The sequence below is a fragment of the Saccopteryx leptura genome, chromosome 5 (assembly GCF_036850995.1).
Source record: "Saccopteryx leptura isolate mSacLep1 chromosome 5, mSacLep1_pri_phased_curated, whole genome shotgun sequence".
NCBI classification, from domain to species: Eukaryota; Metazoa; Chordata; class Mammalia; order Chiroptera; family Emballonuridae; genus Saccopteryx; species Saccopteryx leptura.
The window spans coordinates 220,463,540-220,488,970 of record NC_089507.1 but is presented as its reverse complement, the minus strand read 5'-3'; the positions used below and the strand labels follow the sequence as shown (position 1 = coordinate 220,488,970).

The window sequence follows — 25,431 nt, the reverse complement described above, 5'->3', positions numbered from 1 at the left end:
GGGTGGAGAAGCAGATGGGCGCTTCTCCTGTGTGCCCTGGCCGGAAATCGAACCCGGGACTCCCGCACGCCAGGCCGATGCTCTACTGCTGAGCCAACCAGCCAGGGCCTTGGTTAGTGATTTCAAACAGGATGTAACACATCATAGTGGGCTGTGTTTTCTTAAACAGAGGACCCGATATGGTGCAGCAGCGTAGAAGAGAAGCTCAGGTGTGTCTCATGCAATGAAGGTAGTACTTTGGGAAAGATTAGGTGCAGAACCTGGTTAAAAAAAGTTTGAAAGTCACCATTGTTGTGCTTCTCTGGGCTTGGACTTGCCTTTGCTCCCACCGTGTGGACAACTCTCGGCTCTCCTCTGTGTGGTGGCTTTAAAACCTGTCCACAGAGTCTGTCTGACACTCCTCCCACAGAAGTTGAAGTCTACCCCCCCCCCTTCATGTGGGCTGGCCTTATGTTAATGACATAAGTGACTCATGTTAATGACAAGAATGTGGCGGACGTCCCGCTGCATGACTTCCCAGGCTGGACTGAGCAAAGTAAGTTTCCTGTGCTGTTCTCATTCCCTCTGTCCCTGTCCCTCTCTAACCCTGTCCCTCTCTGTCCCTGTCCCTCTCTGTCCCTGTCTCTCTCTGTCCCTGTCCCTCTCTGTCCCTGTCTCTCTCTGTCCCTGTCTCTCTCTGTCTCTGTCCCTCTCTGTCCCTGTCCCTCTCTGTCCCTGTCTCTCTCTGTCCCTGTCCCTCTCTGTCCCTGTCTCTCTCTGTCTCTGTCCCTCTCTGTCCCTGTCTCTCTCTGTCCCTGTCTCTCTCTGTCTCTGTCCCTCTCTGTCCCTGTCCCTCTCTGTCCCTGTCTCTCTCTGTCCCTGTCTCTCTCTATCTCTGTCCCTCTCTGTCCCTGTCCCTCTCTGTCCCTGTCTCTTTCTGTTCCTGTCCCTCTCTGTCCCTGTCTCTCTCTGTCCCTGTCCCTCTCTGTCCCTGTCTCTCTCTGCCCCTGTCCCTCTCTGTCCCTGTCTCTCTCTGCCCCTGTCCCTCTCTGTCCCTGTCTCTCTCTGTCCCTGTCCCTGTCTCTCTCTGTCCCTGTCTCTCTCTGTCTCTGTCCCTCTCTGTCCCTGTCCCTCTCTGTCCCTGTCTCTCTCTGTTCCTGTCCCTCTCTGTCCCTGTCTCTCTCTGTCTCTGTCCCTGTCCCTCTCTGTCCCTGTCTCTCTCTGTCCCTGTCTCTCTCTGTCCCTGTCCCTCTCTGTCCCTGTCTCTCTCTGTCTCTGTCCCTCTCTGTCCCTGTCTCTCTCTGTCCCTGTCTCTCTCTGTCTCTGTCCCTCTCTGTCCCTGTCCCTCTCTGTCCCTGTCTCTCTCTGTCCCTGTCTCTCTCTGTCTCTGTCCCTCTCTGTCCCTGTCCCTCTCTGTCCCTGTCTCTCTCTGTTCCTGTCCCTCTCTGTCCCTGTCTCTCTCTGTCCCTGTCCCTCTCTGTCCCTGTCTCTCTCTGCCCCTGTCCCTCTCTGTCCCTGTCTCTCTCTGCCCCTGTCCCTCTCTGTCCCTGTCTCTCTCTGTCCCTGTCCCTGTCTCTCTCTGTCCCTGTCTCTCTCTGTCTCTGTCCCTCTCTGTCCCTGTCCCTCTCTGTCCCTGTCTCTCTCTGTTCCTGTCCCTCTCTGTCCCTGTCTCTCTCTGTCTCTGTCCCTCTCTGTCCCTGTCCCTCTCTGTCCCTGTCTCTCTCTGTTCCTGTCCCTCTCTGTCCCTGTCTCTCTCTGCCCCTGTCCCTCTCTGTCCCTGTCCCTCTCTGTCCCTGTCTCTCTCTGTCCCTGTCCCTCTCTGTCCCTGTCTCTCTCTGTCCCTGTCCCTCTCTGTCCCTGTCTCTGTCCCTGTCCCTCTCTGTCCCTGTCTCTCTCTATCCCTGTCCCTCTCTGTCCCTGTCTCTGTCCCTGTTCCTCTCTGTCCCTGTCTCTCTCTGTCCCTGTCCCTCTCTGTCCCTGTCTCTGTCCCTGTCCCTCTCTGTCCCTGTCTCTCTCTGTCCCTGTCCCTCTCTGTCCCTGTCTCTGTCCCTGTCCCTCTCTGTCCCTGTCTCTCTCTGTCCCTGTCCCTCTCTGTCCCTGTCTCTCTCTGTCCCTGTCCCTCTCTGTCCCTGTCCCTCTCTGTCCCTGTCTCTCTCTGTCCCTGTCCCTCTCTGTCCCTGTCTCTGTCCCTGTCCCTCTCTGTCCCTGTCTCTCTCTGTCCCTGTCCCTCTCTGTCCCTGTCTCTCTCTGTCCCTGTCCCTCTCTGTCCCTGTCTCTCTCTGTCCCTGTCCCTCTCTGTCCCTGTCCCTCTCTGTCCCTGTCTCTCTCTGTCCCTGTCCCTCTCTGTCCCTGTCTCTGTCCCTGTCCCTCTCTGTCCCTGTCTCTCTCTGTCCCTGTCCCTCTCTGTCCCTGTCTCTCTCTGTCCCTGTCCCTCTCTGTCCCTGTCTCTCTCTGTCCCTGTCCCTCTCTGTCCCTGTCCCTCTCTGTCCCTGTCTCTCTCTGTCCCTGTCCCTCTCTGTCCCTGTCCCTCTCTGTCCCTGTCTCTCTCTGTCCCTGTCTCTCTCTGTCTCTGATCCTGGCCACATGCCCGTTCCAGAGCCTGAGCTGAGACCACGTGGAGATGGAGACAGCACTTCCAGCCCCCCACCCCAGGGCAAACAGACAGGGAGGAGCCTCAGGTGACCCCGGCCACAGAATTCCAGTCTGCTGGCTGAGGCTCCAGACATCACAGAGCAGAAGCTTGTCTTGTGCCACTGAGTCTCAGGGTCACTTGTTGCCCAACCACACCCACAGGACACACAATGGGCTTCTCTCCATCCGAGCCACACAGGACACCCAAGTAGGTCCTGCTCACTGGTGGCCTGAGGGGCCCGACCTCGGGAGGGGGCTCATCTGGTCAGTTTCCTGGGTCGGAATGGCCGGAGGCTGACTGCTCTTCAACTTAAAACCGGGTTTCCACGGGGTCATTTGCCATGGCTTCAGCCAGGGTCTCCAGGTCAGATTCCACATGACTTTCTCTGCCTGGGATGCCCGCAGCATGGGGGTGGGATGACCCATGGGCCTGGTTTTACACTAATGTCTCTGTCCTGACATCCTATGCACGGATCCGCACACCAAACCCTCACATCAAACCCTCGTCCAGGTCGGGTGGCCTTCACCCTGCACCGTGGTTTGAGGTCTGTGCTCTGCTGTCTTGGTGTACGAGTTTCCCGAGTAGCGCTTTATCCTACGGCTAGACTGGCTGCCTGACAATGTGTTCCGAGTTGTTTCCTGCTTTTGGCTGCTAGGAATGGCCGGGTACAAACCTCTGTCTCTGTGGAGCCGGTACCTCCCCACCCCCAGCAAGAAGGGGCCCCCCCTCCAACTCCCCGCCAGGCTTTGTAAACAATGAGCGTGCATTTTTGTTTCTCTTGGGTGGACACACAGAAGAGGAATTGCTGGGTCATAAGTATGTCGATGCTCATTGAACTTTATCAGAAACCACCCAACTGTCTTCCTAAGTGGCTGCAACATCTGTGCCCCCCCCCAGTGACATGGGAGAGTCCACACGCCTGCTCATCCTGGCTGGCACTGGACACGGTCAGCCTTCCTGCACAAGCCATCCAGTGGGTTCAAAGGGGCATCTCCCAGGGGTTTTTTGTTTGTTTGTTTTTGTTCTTTAGAGATAGAAACAGAAAGAGAGGAAGGGAAAGAGAGAGAAACATTGATTTGTTGTTCCACGGATTTATGTATTTATTGGTTGATTCTTGTATGTGCCTGACCAAAGATCAAGCCCACAACACTGGCATATCAGGACGGTGTTCTAACCAACTGAAGCTGCTGGCCAGGGATCCTTGGGTTTAGATTGGCATTTCCCTGCTGAAGAATGACTCTGATACCATTTTTTTTTCTTTTCTTTTCTTTCTTTCTTTTTTTTTAAGAGAGACAGAGAGGCCCTGGCCGGTTGGCTCAGCGGTAGAGCGTCGGCCTAGCGTGCGGAGGACCCGGGTTCGATTCCCGGCCAGGGCACATAGGAGAAGCGCCCATTTGCTTCTCCACCCCTCCGCTGCGCTTTCCTCTCTGTCTCTCTCTTCCCCTCCCGCAGCTGAGGCTCCATTGGAGCAAAGATGGCCCGGGCGCTGGGCATGGCTCTGTGGCCTCTGCCTCAGGTGCTAGAGTGGCTCTGGTCGCAATATGGCGACGCCCAGGATGGGCAGAGCACCGCCCCTGGTGGGCGTGCCGGGTGGATCCCGGTCGGGCGCATGCGGGAGTCTGTCTGACTGTCTCTCCCTGTTTCCAGCTTCAGAAAAATGAAAAAAAAAAAAAAAAAAAAAAAAAAAAGAGAGACAGAGAGAGGAAGGGGGAGAGAGAAAGGGAGGGAGAGATCAGCATGGATTTGTTGTTCCACTTAGTCGCGTGTTCACTGGCCGCTTCCCGTGGGGATCAAACCTGCAACCCTGGTGTTCTGGGACGATGCTCTGACTGACTGAGCTACCTGGCCACGGGCGGAGCCTTGTTTTCATGTGCTTCTATGGCCATTTGTATATTTTCCCGTGTGAACTGTCTGTTCAAACATGTTGCTCTCTTTAAAGAGCACTGGACTTTAAAAAAAAAAGAAAACGATTGAATTTTAAGGTCCAAAGTGACCTGCCTGCCATTCTTCATCAGAGGTGTGCGTCCTGAATGCTTCCAGCGGTCAGTGGCTTGCCTTTTCCTTTTTCTCACTGGCTGGCACTGGGACAGCAGAAACTTTTGATGTTTCTGAACTCCAGTTGACCGACCTTTCCTTTTACATTTTTGCTTCTCATGTCCTCTTAAAGAAGCATTTGCTCACCCCGGGGCCGTGAAGATTTCTCCCGTGTCCAAGGTACGCCGTTCAGCCGCGATGCCGACGTGACCTGCCTGGAGCTCGTGTTCGGTGTGGCAGGAGATGAGGCTTGGCCTTCACTCTTCCCGCATTGTTTTATTTGGTCGGCCAGCACCGTCTGCTGGGAAGGCTGCCCTTTCCCTGCTCTGGTCCCTTTAAGACCCACTGACCACAGGCTGGGCTTGTTGGACTCTCTGCTGTCCAGCACCCACATGGTGGGTTTTGAGAGAGGAGCCGGCATCCCCAGCCAGCCCAGCTCCTGGTGGGACGTCCCACCATCACTGACCAATCCCTGCGTGAGGGCAGGTCCTGCAGGCACCAGGGTGTGTGAGCTGCCTGGATGGGAGGTGACCTCCCTCAGGAGGTGACAGGGTGAGGCCCAGAGGACAGGAGGTGGACTTGAACCTCTGGCATCAAGAGCCTGCCACGTCCGTCTGCGTTCCAGGTAGCAGACCAGGCTCTGGCTCTGAGGCCCCGCCTTGCATCCTGCCGGCTGGGCTGGGGGACAGTGCAGGCGGCCAGAGCGGTTTGGAGTCAAGGCGGGGGTGGCTGGGCTGGGCACATAGGGGTCAAGGTGCTGGGCGAAGGGCCAGGTCTGAGCTGGGTCTGCTACCCCTCCAGACCGACAGCCCCAAGCAGGAGGGGCTTCTCTGCCTTTGCCGGAGGTGGGGAGGGCACAGGCGTGTCCCCTCCACGTGGTGGGAATGAGACGGGCTAGTAAGCCAGGACAAGTGGAAGAGGGAACTGAAACAGATAGTTAAATGGCCAAGCAGTTTACAGTCATCTCATAAATCAAGAAGATCTATCTTCTATAACCGAGAACCCCTAAGAGTGAATAAGTGGCTGGGGCAGCTCTCCCCCCCGGAGCACGCCCGAGTCTTTCCCCGTCCCCTCTTTCCGGGGGCACGCTTTCTTTGCCTTTCTCTCTCCTGAGCTCCAAGGGCCCTTCCTTCGCTCCCGTGACTTGTTTCTCAAGCCCATGCTGCTTGACTGACTAACTTCCTTCATGGCTCACTTCTTTCCTCTGTGACTTTCTAAATAAACTTGTGCTTGCATGAAAAAAAAAAAAAAAAAGACAGAAGAAAAGGAAAAGAAAATGGTTTACACGTCTCGTCTCACAACCAGAGGGTAAATAGCTTAAATCACTCTACTGGGGGGAGATAGATAGCAGAAATCCAATTACTGCCATCAGTGCCAACCACACCCAAGAACGGAGGAAGTCAGGGGAATGAATCTCACTATACATCAGCATAACGCGGAGGAATATTCTAAGTCAGTCCCTTCTCCATTTCCCGCCTTTTAGGAAACAGATAAGAGCCCTCAAGACAGAGGCCCAGTGTGAGCCCTCTCGGGAGCACGCCCACGCCTTTCTCCTCTCTCGGGCGGCCATCTTTACTTTTCTCTCTTAAACTCTAAGGGTCCCCACAAGATTTGCAACCAGGGGAGTAAGGAAGGGGCAGCGGCAGCTCATCCCAGGCTTGTTCTCTGAACCTGTCTCCAAGGTCCCCTTTCTTCTGACAGCAGCCCCCCCGCCCCTTGTCTCACTTCTGTCACCGTGACTTGTACTTTTTACTTTCAGTGAGTCCACACAGCCCAGTGTGGCTCACTCCTTTCCTATAACCTTTCGAGGGAGCCAAAGCAGAGCCCCACCATGGTTCTCCTGTTGCTTCTTCTACCCTAAGATCGTCCTCTGTTTCACTGTCCCCGGCTTGTAATAAACAAACTCTCAAAATCACCTGGTCTTTCCTGCATGAAGTCAAGAATCCACACATGACGCTGACCTCCTCTGGGCCCGGTCCCTTTCCCGTGACAGGAAGTCTTGTATGTACACCACACCCTTCCTCCATCTTTTTTTTTTCTTTTTACATTTTATTTATTGATTTTTAGAAAGATGAGAGAAATAGAGAGAGAAAGGAGGGGAAGAAGCAGGAAACATCAACTTGTAGTAGTTGCTTTTTATCTGTGCCTTGACCAGGCAAGCCTGGGGTTTCAAACCGGCGACCTCAGCATTCCAGGTTGACACTCTAGCTGCCGCACCACCTCAGGTCAGGCCGTCCTTCCTCCATCTAGAGCAGGGGTCTCAAACTCGCGGCCCACGGGCCGCATGCGGCCCGCCGAACAATTTTGTGCGGCCCGCAGACTAATCCACGAAGTTCAAAATATTTTGGATAAAATTAAGTAAGCCTAGGGGCCTACTTGTATTTGCCGAACGGCTGTGATCTTGCTCTGCGGCCCACATGCTGAGTTGAGTTTGAGACCCCTGATCTAGAGCGTGGCCCTCCCAGGAGTTAACTGGAGAGGTGCCCACGTCCATGGGAGGGGGCACCCAGAATGACGGGGCAAGAAGGCTGCCAGGGGACAGTGGCACTAGCCCCCGACACGGCACCTTCGAGGAGCAGCCAGACCTCAGGAAGGGAGGGGTCTGACCAAGCCAGGAGGTGAGGTGGGTCCTCCCACAGCAGCTTGGGAACCATTCCAAATCTTCACCTTGCTCATCTCAGCTCCTCAGCTCCAGGGTTAGGGTTAGGGTTAGGGTTACAGGGTCTGAATGTGGGGTGACGTGCATGGTGCAGAGATGCTATTGCATCAAGACAAGGAAACAGCAGCTGGTAACACCCCTGGTGTGAACCCTCCCTGCAGCGAGACCTTCTGGTCAGAGGTCCCTTCCTGGCTCCCATGACCCTTCTCTTCATAGCTGCTCCCTTCCCTCCCCAAGGCTAAGCTGGGACCCTCCCACCTGTAGACTTAGTCACCTCCTTGTTCCCAGCCAGGGTGTACCCTTATGGCTGAGTGGGCAGGTCCCTGGGTGGGCCTCTGGAAGGGTCACTGAAGGCTGGGGCCTGTTTGTTTGTTTTTTGTATTTTTCCTGAAGCTGGAAACGGGGAGAGACAGTCAGACAGACTCCCGCATGCGCCCGACCGGGATCCACCCGGCACACCCACCAGGGGGCGACGCTCTGCCCACCAGGGGGCGATGCTCTGCCCCTCCGGGGCGTTGCTCTGTCGCAACCAGAGCCACTCTAGCGCCTGGGGCAGAGGCCAAGGAGCCATCCCCAGCGCCCGGGCCATCTTTGCTCCAATGGAGCCTCGACTGCAGGAGGGTAAGAGAGAGACAGAGAGGAAGGAGAGGGGGAGGGGTGGAGAAGCAGATGGGCGCCTCTCCTGTGTGCCCTGGCCGGGAATCGAACCCGGGACTCCTGCACGCCAGGCCGACGCTCTACCACTGAGCCAACCGGCCAGGGCCTGGAGCCTGATTTTAAAGTTCCACTTAGGTGGGAGGTAACCAGAGGCTGCTAGGGAAGCTGTGAGGACCAGACCTTCATCACAGGTAAACTGAGGCCTGGCCCCCAGACTTGGGACCTTCCCACTTTTCCAGCCATTCTGGGGTTCAGAGGAGGGCCATCGAGCCTGAGAGAACAAGTTCCATCCACTAGGACAAGTGCTGGGTGAAGAAGGCCTGGTTTTGGGAGGGGGGCACGATGGCTGGATGTTCTACTTATTTTTTTAAAAAAAATTTGATATAATTTCAAACAAACACACAAACGTTGCAAAAATAGTGCAAAGACTTGTGTATGTGTTTTCTTTTGGATTCACCCGTCACTTACACTTGGTCTCATCTGGTTCATATCAAACTTGACTTCTGAACCCTTTGAAAGTCAGGTCCCTTCACCTGATGCTCCGATGTGTACGTTTCTAAGGAGCATGGACGTGGTTGGTTGGTTGTTAAAGAAGGCAATTCAAGGCCCTGGCCGGTTGGCTCAGCGGTAGAGCGTCGGCCTGGCGTGCGGGGGACCGGGGTTCGATTCCCGGCCAGGGCACACAGGAGAAGCGCCCATCTGCTTCTCCACCCCTCCCCCTCTCCTTCCTCTCTGTCTCTCTCTTCCCCTCCCGCAGCCAAGGCTTCATTGGAGCAAAGACGGCCTGGGCGCTGGGGATGGCTCCTTGCCCTCTGCCCCAGGCGCTAGAGTGGCTCTGGTCGCAACAGAGTGACGCCCCTGGTGGGCAGAGCATCGCCCCCTGGTGGGCAGAGCGTCGCCCCTGGTGGGCGTGCCGGGTGGATCCCGGTCGTGCGCATGCGGGAGTCTGTCTGACTGTCTCTCCCTGTTTCCAGCTTCAGGAAAAATACAAAAAAAAAAAGAAGGCAATTAAAAAAAAAAAGAAGGCAATTCAGCATTAATCGGTAATGTTCCTGAGAGTCAGCCCACATCCACATGTTAACTGTTCATGATTGATTTCGTATACCGTTTATCTACTTTTTCGTAACCCAGTCCCTCTGAGGACCCTCTGTCTCTCTAGTCCCCCAGTCTGGGTGACGTATCAGCCTTCTCGGTCCTCCTCACGGGGACATTCTGAGGAGCGTGGGGGCTGGTTACTGCGGACTTGGTGATGTTTCCTGGAGAGTGGGTTGAGGTTTTGCATTTTGAGCTGGAACTACTGGGGAGGGGGAGGGGTTGTTGTGCCCTCAGCACACCTGGGTCTGTGCGTTTGTCCTGGGTCTGTGACCCCTGACACTTGGCTTGGGAGAGCCTGAACAGACCAGACCGTTTCTCTACCGCAAAAAACTATTGTGTTCCTTTGTAACCAGTAAGCATCCTGGGGAGGTAGGTACATGAATATTGTTTCAATTATAGCCATGTTGGTTGCAGACATCACCGCTCTGCATTAACTCGTAGTGCCGAGCAGTTTTGAAAGGACCTTTGTGTTGCAAACCGAGCGAAAGGGATGCAGGGACCCAGCTAGGAGGTCCCTGTGGGATTCCAGGCTTTGAGGGGCACCTGGATTCTGGATCGACTTGGATTTTAAACTGACAGCATTTGCAGATGGTTAGATGGAGGGTGGAAGGAGGGGGCCAGGGGCCTGGGCACTGGGAAGGGTGGGGCTGTCATTCAGTGCAACTGCCAAGCACACAGCACAGGCAAGGTCCTGCACAGCTGGTGCTCGGCCTGCGCCAGTGAACAGCACCCGGCCGGAGGGTCTGTGCCGCTGCACTTCTGACCTGGAGCTGCCCCCAATCAAGCCATGTCTGACTGCAGCCTTTACTGGTCAGAAAGGTGAAAAGCACCCTGTCGTTCTGACCGGCATGGCCCTGCAAGTGTGGCGTCAGTCATTAGAGCCTGTAGTGGTGACGGGGAGGAGAATTGTGCCCGTGTGTTTGGCTGCTCAGTCTCCAGCTTCTTCCCTCCGTGGTGCGTAATTGCTGTATTTGTGTGTGGTTGGACTGATCAGTGCGTCTCTGGTGTCTGCAGATGTTTAGCCACAGGCTTTCCGAGAAAAGGAAACGCCACCATGCATAGTGTTTGTTGATTTCCGTGGTGTCACTGTTTCCATTGTCGTCGTGACAGATTGCAAACCTTCACACTAAACTCTGGATGGCGCAGGAGGAGATGAACAAGGAGCCCCCCCAGCAGGAGGGCCAGGCCCCTTCAGCAAGGCCATTGGGCTCTGAGACGACCAGCAAGCGCGTGTGCGCTTGACACACACCCACACACTCCATCGCATCTCCAACCCTTCTCTGGTGGGTTTTTGTTTTCTGTCTGTTGTTTTACTGGGTGGAAAGCGTTAGCTGGAAACCCCCATCCATTTTTGGTTCAAGATGCTAACCAGTTGTAAACAGAATTGTTAGAATGAAACAGTTCCAATATACCATCTTTCCCCAGCGACCTGAAGGACCATCTGTGGTCAGGTATGAAACTGCTGTGTCCATTTCAGCCTACATTTGGACTGTCTCTTTGACCACCTTGATCTGCGTGGGTCCATTTCTGCTCCAGAGCCACACTCCTCTAGTCCCTTTACCACATGTTTTGATAGTTGGTAAGACTAGTATCCTGTTACTCTTTTTCTTTTTTCAATTCACTAATGGAGATGTGACTGATGGTGCAATATTGTTTAAGATTAGTTGCACAATGGGTGTTGATTTGATACATTTACATTGCAGGAGGGAGGGCACCCTCGTGTTGGCTAACCCCTCTGTCACTCACATAAGGAACAATTCTTTTTGGGGTGGGAACAACCAGGATCTAGCTTCTTAGTAAGTTTGAAGTTTATATCATATTAACAGTGTTGTTGACTGCAATCACTATGCTGGGCATTATTAGGTCTTCTTATCTAATTTTATAACCTCAAATAACATCCCGATGCCCCCCAATTCCTGCTGCTGGTACTTAGTCCTCTCTGTTTTTTAACAGTTTGACTTTTTAAAATTTTTTTGGTTCTATATGTAAGCAATAGCACGCAGTGTTTGTTTTTACTGTCTGAGTCATCTCACTTAGCATATCAAAGTTCACTCATGTTTTTGCTGATGGCAAGATATCCTTCTTTGTCCTGGCTGAGTAATAGTCTCGTGTGTGTGTGTGTGTGTGTGTGTGTGTGTGTGTGTGTAGTATCTTATTTATTCATTCACCTGTTGACATTTAGGCGGCTTCCATATGTTGGCTACTGTGAATAACGCTGCCGTGAACATGGGGGTGCAGATATCTCGGGGATCCAGGTTTAATTTCACTCAGTTAAATACCCAGCAGTGGAATCGCTGGTTCATAAGGCAGTTCTGTTTTTAATAGTTCTTTGAGGATCCTCCACCCTGCTTCCCGCAGTGGCCGCACCAGTCTGCATTCCCACCAGCAGTGCATGAGGGCTCTCTTGTCTCCACTTCCTCGCCAGCACTTGTTTGTGGATTTATTGGATGACAGCCCTTTGGACAGGTGCGAGGTGATTTCCCATTGCGGTTCTGATCGGCAGTTCTCTGACGCTTCGTGATGCTGAGCCTCTTTCCACGTACCTGTTACCTGTCTGTATGTCCTCTTTGAGAAAATGTTCAGGTTTTCCCGCATTTTATTTATTTTTATTTATTTATTTATTTTGTATTTTTCTGAAGCCGGAAACGGGGAGAGATAGTCAGACAGACTCCCGCATGCGCCCGACCGGGATCCACCTGGCACGCCCACCAGGGGTGATGCTCTGCCCACCAGGGGGCGATGCTCTGCCCCTCCGGGGCATCGCTCTGCTGGGACCAGAGCCACTCTAGCGCCTGGCGCAGAGGCCAAGGAGCCATCCCCAGAGCCCCGGGCCATCTTTGCTCCAATGGAACCTTGGCTGCGGGAGGGAAGAGAGAGACAGAGAGGAAGGAGAGAGGGAGGGGTGGAGAAGCAAATGGGCGCTTCTCCTATGTGCCCTGGCCGGGAATCGAACCCGGGTCCCCCGCACGCCAGGCCGACGCTCTACCGCTGAGCCAACCGGCCAGGGCCTTTCCCGCATTTTAAAATTGGATTGTTATTATTATCATTTGTCTGTTGAGTTGTAGGAGTTCCTTTTACACTTTGGATGGTTAACTATATAAGTATGTTTGGGGATTTTTTTTCTCATTCTGTGGGTGGCCTTTTTCAATATACTGATGGCTTCCTCAGCTGTGCAGAAGCTCTTCAGTTGAGTGTGGCCCCGCTTGTTTACTTTGGTCTTTGTTTCCTGTGCATTCGGTGTCACATCCAGAACTCACTGCCAAGACCAACGTCAAGGATTTTCCTCCCTGTTTTCTTCTAGGAGTTTTACGGTTTCAGGTCTTACATTTGGTCTTTGTGTTGGGCTGATCCTTGTGAGTAATATCAGTCAGGGGTCCAGCTTTATTCTTTTGTGTGTAGTTATCCAGTTTTTCCATCACTGTTTGTTTGTTTTTAATTTTTCTTAAGTGAGAAGTGGGGAGGCAGAGAGACAGACTCCGGCATGCACCCTGACTAGGACCCACCTAGCAAGCCCTCTATTGGGCAATGCTCTGTCCAGCTGGGGTCGTTGCTCCACTGCTCAGCAACTGATCTATTATATCTTCTGAAATGGAGGCCATGGAGCAGGGGTCCCCAAACTACAACCCGCAGACCACATGTGGCCCCCGAGGCCATTTATCCGGCCCCCACCGTACTTCCGATAGGGGCACCTCTTTCATTGGTGGTCGGTGAGAGGAGCATAGTTCCCATTGAAATACTGGTCAGTTTGTTGATTTAAATTTACTTGTTCTTTATTTTAAATATTGTATTTGTTCTCATTTTGTTTTTTTACTTTAAAATAAGATATGTGCAGTGTGCATAGGGATTTGTTCAGTTTTTTTTTATAGTCTGGCCCTCCAACGGTCTGAGGGACAGTGAACTGGCCCCCTGTGTAAAAAGTTTGGGGACCCCTGCCATGGAGCTATCCTCAGCACCCGGGGCCAACTCACTCTAACTGAGCCATGGCTGCGGGATAGAAATAGACAGAGAGAGAGAGAGAGAGAGAGAGAGAGAGAGAGAGAAGGGGGAGGGGGAAGGGTAGAGAAGCAGATGGTCACTTCTCCTGTGTGCTCTGACCAGGAATTGAACCTGGGGAATCCGCATGACCCACCAATGCTCTACCACTGAGCCAACCGGCCAGGGCCACCCACTACAATTTATTGAAGACACTCTATTTTCCCCACTGTATGTTCTTGGCGCCCTTTGTCAAAAATTAGTTGACCATGAGTGTGTGGCTTTATCTCTGGACTCTTGATTCTGTGCCACTGGCTTACATGTCTGGTTTTTTGTTGTTGCTGCTATTTCCTTTTGTTTGTTTTATGCCAGTACCACGCTGTTTAGACCACTATAACTTTGCACTATAGCTTGAAATCAGGTAGTATGACACCTCCAAGCTTTGTTTGTGGTTGTTTTGGGGGGGGGTTCTGTTTGTTTGTTTGTTTTTCTTTTTCAGGATTACTTTGGCTATTTGGGACCTTTTATGGTCCAGAATAAATTTTAGGCTTGTTTCTATTTCTATAAGGGATACCTTCCTAAAAATAAATGCAAGGAGCGTTGCCATCTTTGCGTCACCGCTGGGTCTCCTCGCCCAAGAACGTAGCGCTCCACTCTGTTCTCCCTGGTGTCCTATTGTCTGTTCGGAACATTTCCGTTTTCTTGCATAGTTCTCGCTAAGGTCGTCCCCATCTTTGGTCGCTGCTGGTGAAGTGTTTATCAAGTGTTTCCCTCTGTTTTGTTCTGTAACTGCATGTTTGTGTGTCCTGAGACCTCTGGCATGAATGTGAACGGTGTGCCCAGCCCAATTCCTGACTTAACTGGGAAGCTTCCATTTTGTCCTTCCGAACAGGATGCTGACCTGGGGCCGATAGGGGCGCATTTTATTGTCTGAGGGACAGTCCTGTTTATCTGTTTCAGTTTATCTATTGCTGTGTGAGAAATTGCCCCCAAAACTTGGTGGTTTAAAACAATAGTAAACATGTATTATCTCACAGTCGGGAGTGGCTTGGCTGGTGGCTCAGGCTTGGGGTAACCCACAGGGTTGCAGTCAAGCAGGGAAGGGGGTGCAGTGGTCTGAGGCGGGGGCGTCTGCACAATGCTCACACACTCCTGACCCTGGTGCTGATTTGGGGCAGGAGGCCTCAATTTCTCCTGGGCCAGCCTCTCCTTCAGGCGGCTGGAATGTCATCCTCACAATGTGGTGGCTGGCTTCCTCCAGAGCAGTGACCCAGGAGGGCAAAGAAGACAGCACATTGTCCCCATGACCCCGCCTCGGTCAACACGCTCTATCGTCTCCTCCACTCCTGCTGCTTACACAGGTCAGCCGCTTACAGTGTTCAAGGGGACTGTGCAAGGATGGGACCCTCGGGACAGGGCTCGCTGGGGTCACGTGTGTCACAGTGGGGTCGGACGCCTTGCCAACAGCACCCTGCCGAGCCTCCGCCAGTGACCAAGCCGGACCAGGGTGGTTTGATCACTAGAGCGTTGCATTACAGCTTGAAATCTGGTAGCGTGATGCCTGCAGCTTCGTTTTCTGTGGTTGTTTTTCTTTAGGGTTGCTCTGGCTAGGGGTCTTTTGGGGTTACTTAGGGGTCTTTTGTGGCTCAGAATAAATTCTTTGTGGTTCAGAATAAATTTTAAGAAGGAAAGTTGTGGGGATCAATGCAATTAAGCTGCCCAGGTCTGCCCTGCTCTCTCTGCGTGTAGATGGTGAGGTCTCTAACCCTTCCCCAGACCCAGCTCAGCCCAAACACCTTCCGTGCATTTTAGGGGGTTGGATAGAACATCAGAGCCTCCCCAGGTAAGAAGCACTTCCCGGCGTAGGACCCTCCCCAAGGAGGAGGGCAGATCACCCTTGACCCAGACTGGCTGGTGCCTTTTAGGAGGGTGAGGCCGTCGGGTGGGGGCACTCCCCCCCCCAGCACTCAGCCTCGATCATGCCCCTCCCGCGGACACCCCCGGTCACCCCAGGCGGCTAGCTGGGCGCCCCCTCCCGCCTGGCGATGGCGTCCGGGTGCAGTAGCATCGGGCCCGGGTTCGAATCCCGAGGGTCTGCGGGCGGGCAGGCAGGCGGGGCGGCCGCGGTTCGGGGCGGCGCCGGGCGGGGGGCGGGGTGGGGGCGGGGCGGGGGCAGTGAGGTAATTTCCGCGCTCGGGCGTCAGAGGTTTGAGTCACCCCCGGGGCAGAATCGAAAGTGATCGCGCGGCGGGCGCGGCCGAATGGGGGTAAGTGCGGGGATGCGGTTGTCGGTGCTGCGGGGAGCAGCTCCGTGCGCCCGGGCGGGGGCTCCGAGGCCGGCGAGGGGCGGCGGTGCTGGTGGGCCGGGGGGCCGGTGCCGGGGAGCCCGAGGCCGCACGCCGGGATGGGGCCCCAGCTGAGCCCCCCGCCCGGACCACCGCGCAGCCGCGCCCCCTCCCCCGCGCCTGGGGGGGCCAGTTCTGCACCCCGAGACCCCGGCCGTTTGCGCTCGTGCTGACCCGGTCCCGCGGCCCGTTTCCGAGCGTGCACAGACTGGGGTGGGGTGGGGGTCTCCGCGCGCCCCTCCGCGGACTGGAGTTCCCACTTTGGAGCGGGGCAGGCTCTTGAACTCCAGGTTGACCTCTCATCGCTTCCTTTTAAACATCATCTGCGTCGCCCTCAGAGTTTCCCTTGAAAGTTCCCGTAGAGGAAGCGAGCAGTGCTTGCAGGACCTGGTTCCCTTTTCTGATTTAGGACCACCCCGCACCCCGCGCGCCCCGGGGAAACCCCTGTCCCTCCCCTCTGGCTGCGCCCGGAGAACGCTGTGCCGCCCCGCAGGCCCCGCACGGGCAAGGTGCTGCCGCGGGGTCCTCCCCGCCTCCCCTCGCTGTCCCAAGGGGAGGAAACCATTTCCCCTCCAGGCAGGCGTGAGGGGCGAGGGTCTCAGGAGCCGAACAGTCCTTTCACAGGGGGTGCTGTGGTTCCCAGCCAGCCAGGAGACTGGGGCCTTTAGGGCCTTTGGATGCGAGGGCTCAGGAGGAGTTGTGTGTGGGGGGAGCCAGGAAGTCCCTGGGCCTCCAGGGTTCCTGTTGCTGTTCTGGGCACCTCCCCCCAGTCTCAGCCAGCTGGCTCCTTCTGAGCAGGACCCAGAGACCCTCCAGAAAGCCAAGTGTCTGGGTTGGGTCAAGGTCAGTGGGACCAGCCTCCTTGGACTTGGCAACCCTCTGCTCCTGCCCTGTGGCCAGAACCCCACCTCTTGCGCCACTTCCTCGGCCCCTTGCTGAGGGCGAGGCCCCCTCTGAGGGCTCTGTCAGGCCCCCTCTGAGGGCGGCAGCCTCCTGGCCTTGGGGCCTGACCTTGCTTTTGCTTCTCCTGTGCCAGACTTCTCTCCGAGCCTGACCAGTCCCAGAGGACCAGCCGGGCCCGTGAGCCTTGCACGCCGCCCGGAGAGCCAGGCCCGCCTCGGAGATGGTGTCCCCGGGGTCTGGCCCGCCGTCCACCGGCGCCATGGCCAGCAAGGGGCCGCCTCTGGCCAGGCTTTGCGCCCAGGTGGACCTGTGCCTGGGCTGCTCCCGCTGCACTCAGCGTCTCAACGAGAGCACCTACCTGCTGTGCCAGGTGGGGCACGACTGTCCCCGCGAGATCCTGCTGGCCCGGCTCAAGCGGGCCACCAAGAACAGGGTGTGGCGCAAGGTGGACCGCCGGCCCAGCTTCCCGCGGCCCGCGCGGTACGAGGTCTGCCGCTACTACAGGCCCGGACTGGGCTGCCTGCGGCACCGGAACCAGTGCACCTTCGCCCGGAGCCCCGAGGAGGCGCTGGTCTGGACCTTCGAGCGTGAGCACAACCTCCACCGGCTGCGGCTGAAGGCCCTGGTGCACGGGGGCGGGGCCCCGAGGGAGCAGCGCGGCCCCGCGGACACCCTGCGCGAGGAGTTTGGCGGCCACTTCCAGCTGCTCTGCTGCCACTGCTTCAGGCGCTGCCCGCCGTGCCTCTCCCCGGTGGACCCCCAGGGGCGCTGCCCCAAGCACGGCGCCTGCCCCGCCATCCTGGCCCACGTGACCTCCGAGGGCCGCCACAAGCAGCAGGTGGTGGAGGTCCGGCCGCTGCCTCACTACCGCCAGCCGCTGGCCTACTGCATGTACGTGGGGCGCGGGCAGCCGTGCCGGCACGGGGCCACCCGCTGCCACTACGCCCACAGCGCCGTGGAGATGGCCGTGTGGGAGGCCGAGCAGTGGTGTGGACTCAAGCGGGTGACCCTGCTCACACCCCCTGCCCCCAAGGTGGACAGGCACCCAGCCCGCCACGGCCAACCCCCTGCAGGCCAGCTGTACTGCCATGCCTGCCTGGTCACCTGCCACTCCCAGGAGGCCTTTGAGAACCACTGCTCATCCCAGGAGCACGCACAGATGGTGGTCCTGGACCAAAGTGTGGCCTGGGAGCATCGCAGCCCACCCATTGGGCTCTCCACCTTTGAGCTCTGCCCCAGGTAAGGACAGTGTGGGGTGGGGCTCAGGGAGGGGGTGACCCACCTTCAGCAAGAATCAGGGGCTCCCTGTCCCCTCAGTGTGACCAGCTAGCATCTTGTCTGCCTCAGATGGGCCAGGGAGGTAGGTGCATGGAGGTGGCTCATGTTGGCCTTGTCTTGTGGGCAACCATGGTGGACAGGACAGAGGAGGTGCCCGCCCTCCGGCCTGGAATCTATTCTTGCTCCCCCCACACAAGCCTCTTTTAGGCTGGAGGGTCTCAACCCGGGGGCCTGCTGACCTCCCCCTCCTCAGGCCCAACCTCTGTGAGTACGGGGACGTCTGCACCAAGGCGCACTCGGAGCAGGAGCTGCAGGAGTGGAGGCAGCGCGTGCGGACAGCTGAGCTGCGGCAGCAGGCGGCCTGGCAGGAGGGGCTGGTGTCTTACCGGGAGCGGCTGCTGGCCGAGTACCAGCGTAGCAGCAAGGAGGTCACGGTGGTGAGTGGGGTCTCCCGAGTGGGCTGGGGCGGCCGGGGGCCAGGGCCACTCTGCTGACAGCCTGGCTTTCCTCTGTAGTTGGCTGAGATTGTGGATGGCGTTTCTGTCACCTGTCACCAGCCCCTGCTGCATCGAGCCCAGGAGAAGAAAATTCAGCATCACTGGACGTTCGTCATCCACTCTGAGGTGAGGGGTCCGCACAGCCCTCTAAGTCGACTGTGGTCTGCAGCTGCCGTCCTGCACAGTGTCCCCTGCGTGTGTGTGTGTGTGTGTGTGTGTGTGTGTGTGTGTGCTGTCTGCCCGGCCCCGGGGGGTTATCTGTGGAGTGTCTTGTTCAGCATCCACAGGGCCTTCCTGGGCGGGCTCTATGCCCCCACCTGAGGCTCTGAGTACCGGCTGGGATCACCGCAGGAAACGCAGGCAGCTGACGGGGGCGGGGTGCCAGGGCCCCGGGGGGCCGCCTCACCACCCAGTGTCCCCCGCAGGAGCCCCTGCAGCACGTGGCCTTGCTCAAGCAGGAGCCGGGAGCGGACTTCTCGCTGGTGGCGCCCTGCCTCCCGCTGGGCCAGGTGTACGCGCAGGGGACGCGCTTCCGCGTGCCCGACCGCCCCGCCGAGTTCCAGGTCGGGGTGCGTGTGCAGAGCGCCTCCTTTGGCGCCTTCGAGCAGTGGGTGGTCTTCGACTTCGGCCGCAGGCCAGCCCTGCTGCAGAGGCTGAAGCTGCAGCTGGGACTGGAGCAGCGCCCCGGGGGGCCTCTGGAGCCCGGCCACCCCGAGGCGCTGGAGCGCTGGCACACCGGCAACCGCCACGTGGTCCCCGGCGTGGAGCGCACCGCGCAGCAGGCGGCCCTGGTGGCCAAGTACAAGGTGCCGGACCTAGCTCTGGAGTTCAGCCGCGGCAGCCCGGACCCGGGGCCCCTGTCCCGCACCAACTACAGGCTGAGGATGCACCGGTTTCTCTACGAGGAGGAGGCCGCTCAGCAGCAGCTGGTGGCCAAGTGCGTGGGGCCGGTGGGCGGGGCTGCTGGCCGCGGAGCGGCGGCCCTGGTCAGCTGACCCGCGTCCTCCCTCCCAGGCTGAACCTCCGGGGCCCCGTGTCCCTGAAGACGTCGCTGCAGACGCCAGCCCTAGGCATGCTCTTCCCGCCGCCGGGAGCCCTGTACGCCGAGGTCCCCATCCCGGCCTCCCTGACACCGGACACAGACCAGGGCTTCCTGCTGAGCCGGGCGGTCAGCACGGCCCTCGTGGCCCTCGTGCCTGCGCCGGACCACACGGTGTATGAGGTGCGGCTGGAGACGCGGGCCAGCTCGGAGCAGGGGCGCTGGCTGCTGCTCCCCGCCCACTGCTGCCAGGCCCTGGGGCTGCAGCCCGACACCAGCCCCGTGCTGGAGGTGCAGTTCCAGGTGGACCAGCTGACCTTCCGCCTGTGGCACGAGGCGGTGGACGCCCTGCCCGAGGAGCACCTGGTGGTGCCCGACCTGCCAGCCTGTGCCCGGCCTCGCCCGCGGCCCAGCCCGGCAGCCCCGCACGGCAACCTCAAGCAGAAGCTGGCGGTGGAGTTCATTGCGGGCAGCAACCCTGGGGCTCAGCTGGTCGCCCCACTGCTCATCTACGGCCCCTTCGGCACCGGCAAGACCTACACGCTGGCCATGGCCTCCCTGGAGGTCATCCGACAGCCCCACACCAAGGTGCTCATTTGCACACACACCAACAGGTGAGCCCGGAACCCTGCTGACGGCCTGGGCACGTGCTGCTGAGGGTGAGCGAGGAGGGGGACCCATCCGGGGCCTGGGGCTCTGGCTGGTTCCTGGGTGCCCTGGAGGCCTGGGGGGGCAGGGCTAGAACAGAAATGTCCGGGTACTGGAGAGCTCGGTTAGTTAGAGCCCCGTCCCGAAGCACAGAGGTGGCCGGTTCAATCCCCGGTCAGGATACGTACAGGAACAACTCCGTGTTCCTGTCTCTTTCTCTCTCCTTTCCTCTCTCTCTAAAATCAATAAAATAAACAGAAAAAAGGGAAAAGAGAGCCCAGGCAGCCTGGCCGTAGGCGGAGTGGAGCCCAGGGGCCAGTGTGTCCCCGGGAAGAGTCTCAGCGACTCTGAGCCTTGCCACTTTCCCTGATAGGAAGTCAGGCCTGGGCTGAAAGGGACAAGGGACATCTGTGCTTCAGGCCCAGGCCTGGGCTGGGTGCCCTGGTGCTTGGAGTCTCCTCTCTGGGCGTGGGGCTGTGGGTGCTCCTGCAGAGGCCCTGGAAGTGGAGGCGTCGTGTCTAGGGGTGTTGTGGGGCGGGCACAGCCCACTGGCACTTCCTGGGGCGAGGTTCCGTTGTCGTTGTTGAGAGAAACGCAGATTTAAGCTGGCCACGGGTCTGTCTGCCTCACTGGTGCTCCTGGCTTCCAGGCGGGGCCAGGTACAGAGTAGGCGCTTCAGCAGACAGCAGCTGAGGCCCCGCGTGCTCTCCCCCCTGCACCCAGCGCGGCCGACATCTACATCCAGGAGCACTTCCACAGCTACGTGAGCAGCGGCCACCCTGAGGCCAAGCCGCTCCGGGTGATGTACACGGACCGCCCGCCCAGCCAGACGGACGCGGCCACCCTGCAGTACTGCTGCCTGACCGACGACCGCCGGGCCTTCCGCCCGCCCACGCGGGCCGAGCTGCAGCGGCACCGCATCGTGGTGGCCACCACCTCCCAGGCCCGCGAGCTCCAGGTGCCGGCGGGCTTCTTCACCCACATCCTCATCGACGAGGCCGCCCAGATGCTGGAGTGCGAGGCCCTCATCCCGCTGCGGTACGCCCTGCCCGGCACCCGCGTGGTGCTGGCCGGGGACCACATGCAGGTCACGCCCCGGCTCTTCAGCGTGGCCAGGGCGCAGGCGGCCAGCCACACGCTGCTGCACCGCCTCTTCCGGCTCTACCAGCAGCAGAGCCACGAGGTGGCCCAGCGCAGCCGCGTCATCTTCCACGAGAACTACCGCTCCACCGAGGCCATCATCACCTTCGTCTCGCGCCACTTCTACGTGGCCAAGGGCACCCCCATCCAGGCCCGCGGCAAGGTCCCGCGCCACCCCCGGCACTACCCGCTCCTGTTCTGCCACGTGGCGGGCAACCCCGAGCGGGACCTGTCCCTGACGTCCTGGCTCAACACGGCCGAGGTCCTCCAGGTCATCGAGCAGGTCCAGGAATTCTACAACACCTGGCCCCGCTGCTGGGGCAGCCGCGAGCAGAGGCACATCTGCGTCGTGTCCCACGGCGCCCAGGTGAGTCTGCCCGCAGGGAGGGGGACTCCCCTCGTGTCCTCTGCAGCCTCAGTTTCCCCTTGTAAGAGAGGCCGACGAATGAATCTCCTGGGGCGGATGTGGAGGGCGGACACCGTGCTTGGAGCCAGGGCTGGGTGTGGTTGCTGGGGACACCCCTCTCCGCCCCGCCCGCGCTCACCCGGGGCCCGCTGTGTGTCTCCAGGTGAGTGCACTGAGGCAAGAGCTGAGGAGAAGGGACCTGGGCCAGGTGTCCGTGGGCAGCTTTGAGATCTTGCCAGGTGGGTGATGGGTGGGAGTGGGGCAGGGGCAGGGTGGGACAGCCCCCCCTGTCTAGCCTGACTGTGCCCGCTCCCGCAGGTCGGGAGTTCCGAGTGGTGGTACTGAGCACGGTCCACAACCACCACAGCCTGCAGAGCCCAGGCGCACCCGCCCTGGAGTTCTTCACGGACGCCCGCGTGCTCAACACCGTGATGACCCGCGCCCAGTCCCAGGTGGTGGCCGTGGGCGACGCTGTGGCCCTCTGCTCCTTCGGGGCCTGCAGCAAGCTCTGGAAGAGCTTCGTCCGCCAGTGCGTGGAGCATCGCAGCGTCTGCCCCGAGGGCTTGTCGCTGGAGCACATCGAGCAGGCGGTGGTCCAGAGGCAGCGCTGGGCCCGCTGCCGGCAGCCCGCAGCCCTAACCGCAGGGAGCTGCGCGGCAGCGGCGGCCAGTGACACTGTCCCAGAGGAGGGGGCGGCAGGGACTCCGGCCACAGAGCACACGGCCACAACCCAGGCCGAGGGGGGCACATTCACACAGAAGGCCGAGGTGGGGAACTCAGCTCCAGGTGCTGCATCCGGGGGGCGCCCGGCAGCCGGGGACGCGACCTCAGCAGGGAGCTTGGCCAACGGGGTGGCGGGGCCGGAGGCCACAGGAGGAGGGGACTCCGAGGACGCCGAGAGCCCCGAGGACTCCGACTCGGACTTCTGGCTCTCCGACGGGGAGCTCAACGCCGACGACTCCATCCTGCAGGAGCTGTTGGACGAGAGCCGGAACATGATGGTGACCGTGACGGAGGACGGGTTGCTGGACGCCGTGGCCAGGCCCGCCTCCCCCCGGCAGGCCCGCCAGTACGAGAACCTGCCGCGGGAGGTGCTGTGGGCGCTGCTGCGCACGGAGCCCGAGCGGCACCACAGGTGCACCTTCGTGCGGGAGACCTTCGAGCGGGCCACGGCCATGCCGCTGGACGACCCGGGGCCCGGCCTCATCCAGATCAGGGGCCGCCGGCACTGCGGGATGGCCTTCAGCGGGGACGAGGTGCTCGTCAAGGTCCTCGGGGGCGACCGGGGCCCGCCGGGGCGGCCGCGGGGCCGCGTGCTGGGCGTGCTGAAGAGGCGGCGGCACGAGCTGGCGTTCGTGTGCCGCATGGACGAGTGGGACTCCCGCATCATGATCCCCATCGACGGCTCCGTGACCAAGATCTTCGTGGCTGACCTGAAGGACCCGCTGCAGGTGCCGGTCTACCGCCTCCTGCGGGGCCGCGTGCAGCGGATGGAGTGCGTGCGGCTCACGGCCCAGGCCAGGCGCCAGCGGCTCTTCTGGGTGCGCGTCGTGGCCTGGCGGGAGCGTTTCTACTACCCGCTGGGTCTCGTGCTGGAGGTGCTGCCCGAGGCCACCACCTGGGAGCACGGCCTCCGCATCCTGGACCTGGAGTACGGCCTCCGGGACCCCTCGCCGGACCCGGCCGCCGTCTCCAAGGCGCTGCACAAGTACCGCGCCGAGCTCGGCCGGGCGCCCGGCTCCCGGGACGACTACCGCGGCTTCCTGACGTTCACCGTGGACCCCGAGGGCGCCTGCAACCTGGACGACGCCCTCGGCGTGCGGGACCTGGGCCCCAGGTACGAGGTGGCCGTGCACATCGCCGACGTGGCCAGCTTCGTGCCCCGGGACGGGGCGCTGGACGTGGAGGCGCGCCGACGGGGCACGGCGTTCTACGCCCCCGACCGGGAGCCGACGCCCATGCTGCCGGCCGGCTTCTGCCGGGAAGCGCTCAGCCTCCTCCCCGGCAAGGACCGGTTCGCCATCTCTCTGCTCCTCACCTTCGAGAAGGGCAGCAACCAGATCAAGGGCCTGCGCTTCGCACCCTCGGTGGTCCGCTCTGACCGCCAGCTCTCCTACGAGGAGGCCGAGGAGGTGATCAGGCGGCAGCAGGGGGCTGGCCTGGAGCTGCCCGCCCACCTGAACTCCGTGGAGGCCTGTGTTGTGGCCGCGTGCTACTTCGCCCGGCTGCTGCGTCGGCGCCGCCTGGAGGCCGCCTGCCACTACGAGCAGCCGGACGAGGACAGCGCCCTGGGCTTCCGCGTGGCCCACGCCATGGTCAAGGAGTACATGATCCAGTTCAACAGCCTGGTGGCCGAGTTTCTGGTGGGCAGCGAGCGCACCCGGACGGTCACGCCGCTGCGGTGGCAGCCCACGCCCTGCGGCCGCCAGCTGGAGGCCGTGAGCGAGAAGCACGGGGAGCTGGTGCCCCTGTCCTTGCACCTGAAACACCACCTGCAGGGCCGGGGCGCCCCTGGCACGCAGCTCCGCCTGCTGGCCTCCGTCTGGTGGCACGCCCAGCTCGCAGCCCACGCCCAGGACATAGACCTGCTGGTGGACCTCGTCACCACGGACGACATGCACCCCTCCCTGGCGGCCGTGCGCCTGGACTTCCGCAGGGCCCTGGGCCGCTCCGTCTTCGGCCGCTCCAGCCAGGGCGAGCGGCAACCGGCCCACCACTACTCTCTGCAGGTGGACTGGTACACCTGGGCCTCCTCACCCATCCGCCGGTACCTGGACGTGGTGCTGCAGCGGCAGATTCTGCTGGCGCTGGGCCGTGGAGGCTCCGCCTACTCCGCCAGGGACATCGATGAGCTCTGCCAGGACTTCAGCCGCCAGCACGCCCGCGCCCAGAGCTACCAGCGGGGGGCCTGCAGCCTGCACCTGGCCACGCAGCTCAAGGCCCAGCCGCGCCAGAAGCTAGGCTTCGCGGTGGACGTGGAGCCGGGCACCCGCTGCTTCAAGCTGCTCTTTCCGGCTAACCGCGAGACCCTGCCGGACCCCTGCCCGGTTTACTACCGCTCCCTGCAGCTGGCGGAACACCCCCACAGCCTGGAAAGCCGAGCAGGCCTGGGGCTTCAGTGGCGACGCCGCGTGTACTCAGTGCTGGAGGACGAACCGTGCCCCCCACAGCCTGGGCCCCTGCTGGACCGGCACACCCGGCCGGTGGACACAGTCCTGTGGCAGCAGCTGCTGGAGCTGGTGGAGGAGCAGCGGTGGCCGGAGGCGGCCGCCCTGGTGCGGGAGCAGGGCGCTGCCACGCCCCCGCCGCTGCGGAAGCTGGGGCAGGTGTCGCGCAGCGTCTGCGGCCACTTTGCGGAGGTGGCGCGGGAACTGGGCAGCGGGGACACGCTGCAGGTGCAGCTGACGGCCACGCTGCAGCGGGGGATCCTGGCGCCGGCTCTGCAGCTGTGGACCGTGGCGCCGGGACTCAGCCTGTGCATGGAGCACGTGGAGCGTCCCGGCGACTGCTTCTCGGGGCACCCGTCCCCACCCAAGAGGGACGGCTGCCGCAACCTGGAGGACTACTGCCACGTGTGGGAGCCGTTCTGCGAGCTGGAGTCGGCCACCAGCGCCGTGGCGGAGGGCGAGGCCATCACGCTGCAGCACGTGCGCGTGGCCTGGGAGACGGAGGGGGCGGGGCCGGGGCAGGTCCGGCTCCGCGGCAGCTTCCGCCTGGAGGCCGGCTTCCTCAGCAAGCACTGCATCGACATCAGCTTCGGCCACTGCTACCTCTGCATCCGCCTGGAGGGGCTGCGGGTCGCGCCCCCGGCCGGGGAGCCCAGCCCCGAAGCCGGCCCTGGCCTGCCGCCCCGCGAGCCCAGCAGCCTGGGCCCCGTGCTCAGCATCGACCCGGACACCTACACGTGGGTGGCCCACGGGCTGACCGAGGACAGGGACCAGAACCCCAGGGAGGGCCGCACCGACCGGCAGGATGCCCTCAAGCAGGTGGGCTTTTTCATCCGTCACATGGCCACAGAGAAGGTTCCGGAAGAGGTGCTGCGGCCCGACACCCTGTTCACCGTTGAGGTGCTGCCCAAGCAGCTCCCCGACCTGTGAGTGGCTGCCACGGGGCCCGAGGCCAGTGGGCAGGGAGGGGTGGAAACGCT

The 25,431-nt window shown here is 60.1% G+C and overlaps 1 protein-coding gene across 2 annotated transcripts in view; it reads left to right on the top strand.

Moving 5' to 3' along the window:
* Positions 1 to 467: 467 nt before the first annotated feature.
* The window catches only part of HELZ2 (helicase with zinc finger 2), a 29,434-nt gene continuing 4,470 nt past the window's right edge, over positions 468 to 25,431 (top strand). The window contains exons 1-9 of one of the 2 annotated variants that reach the window (XM_066384429.1): positions 468 to 535; positions 16,410 to 17,515; positions 17,808 to 17,991; positions 18,070 to 18,177; positions 18,477 to 18,988; positions 19,066 to 19,704; positions 20,462 to 21,245; positions 21,448 to 21,523; positions 21,603 to 25,377. In XM_066384429.1, the coding sequence (XP_066240526.1) occupies positions 16,497 to 17,515; positions 17,808 to 17,991; positions 18,070 to 18,177; positions 18,477 to 18,988; positions 19,066 to 19,704; positions 20,462 to 21,245; positions 21,448 to 21,523; positions 21,603 to 25,377 (7,097 nt within the window). In that variant the 5' untranslated portion in view covers positions 468 to 535; positions 16,410 to 16,496. Of the gene's footprint in view, positions 536 to 15,224; positions 15,296 to 16,409; positions 17,516 to 17,807; positions 17,992 to 18,069; positions 18,178 to 18,476; positions 18,989 to 19,065; positions 19,705 to 20,461; positions 21,246 to 21,447; positions 21,524 to 21,602; positions 25,378 to 25,431 lie in introns of those variants that run through there. The other variant, XM_066384428.1, reaches the window with a different exon arrangement.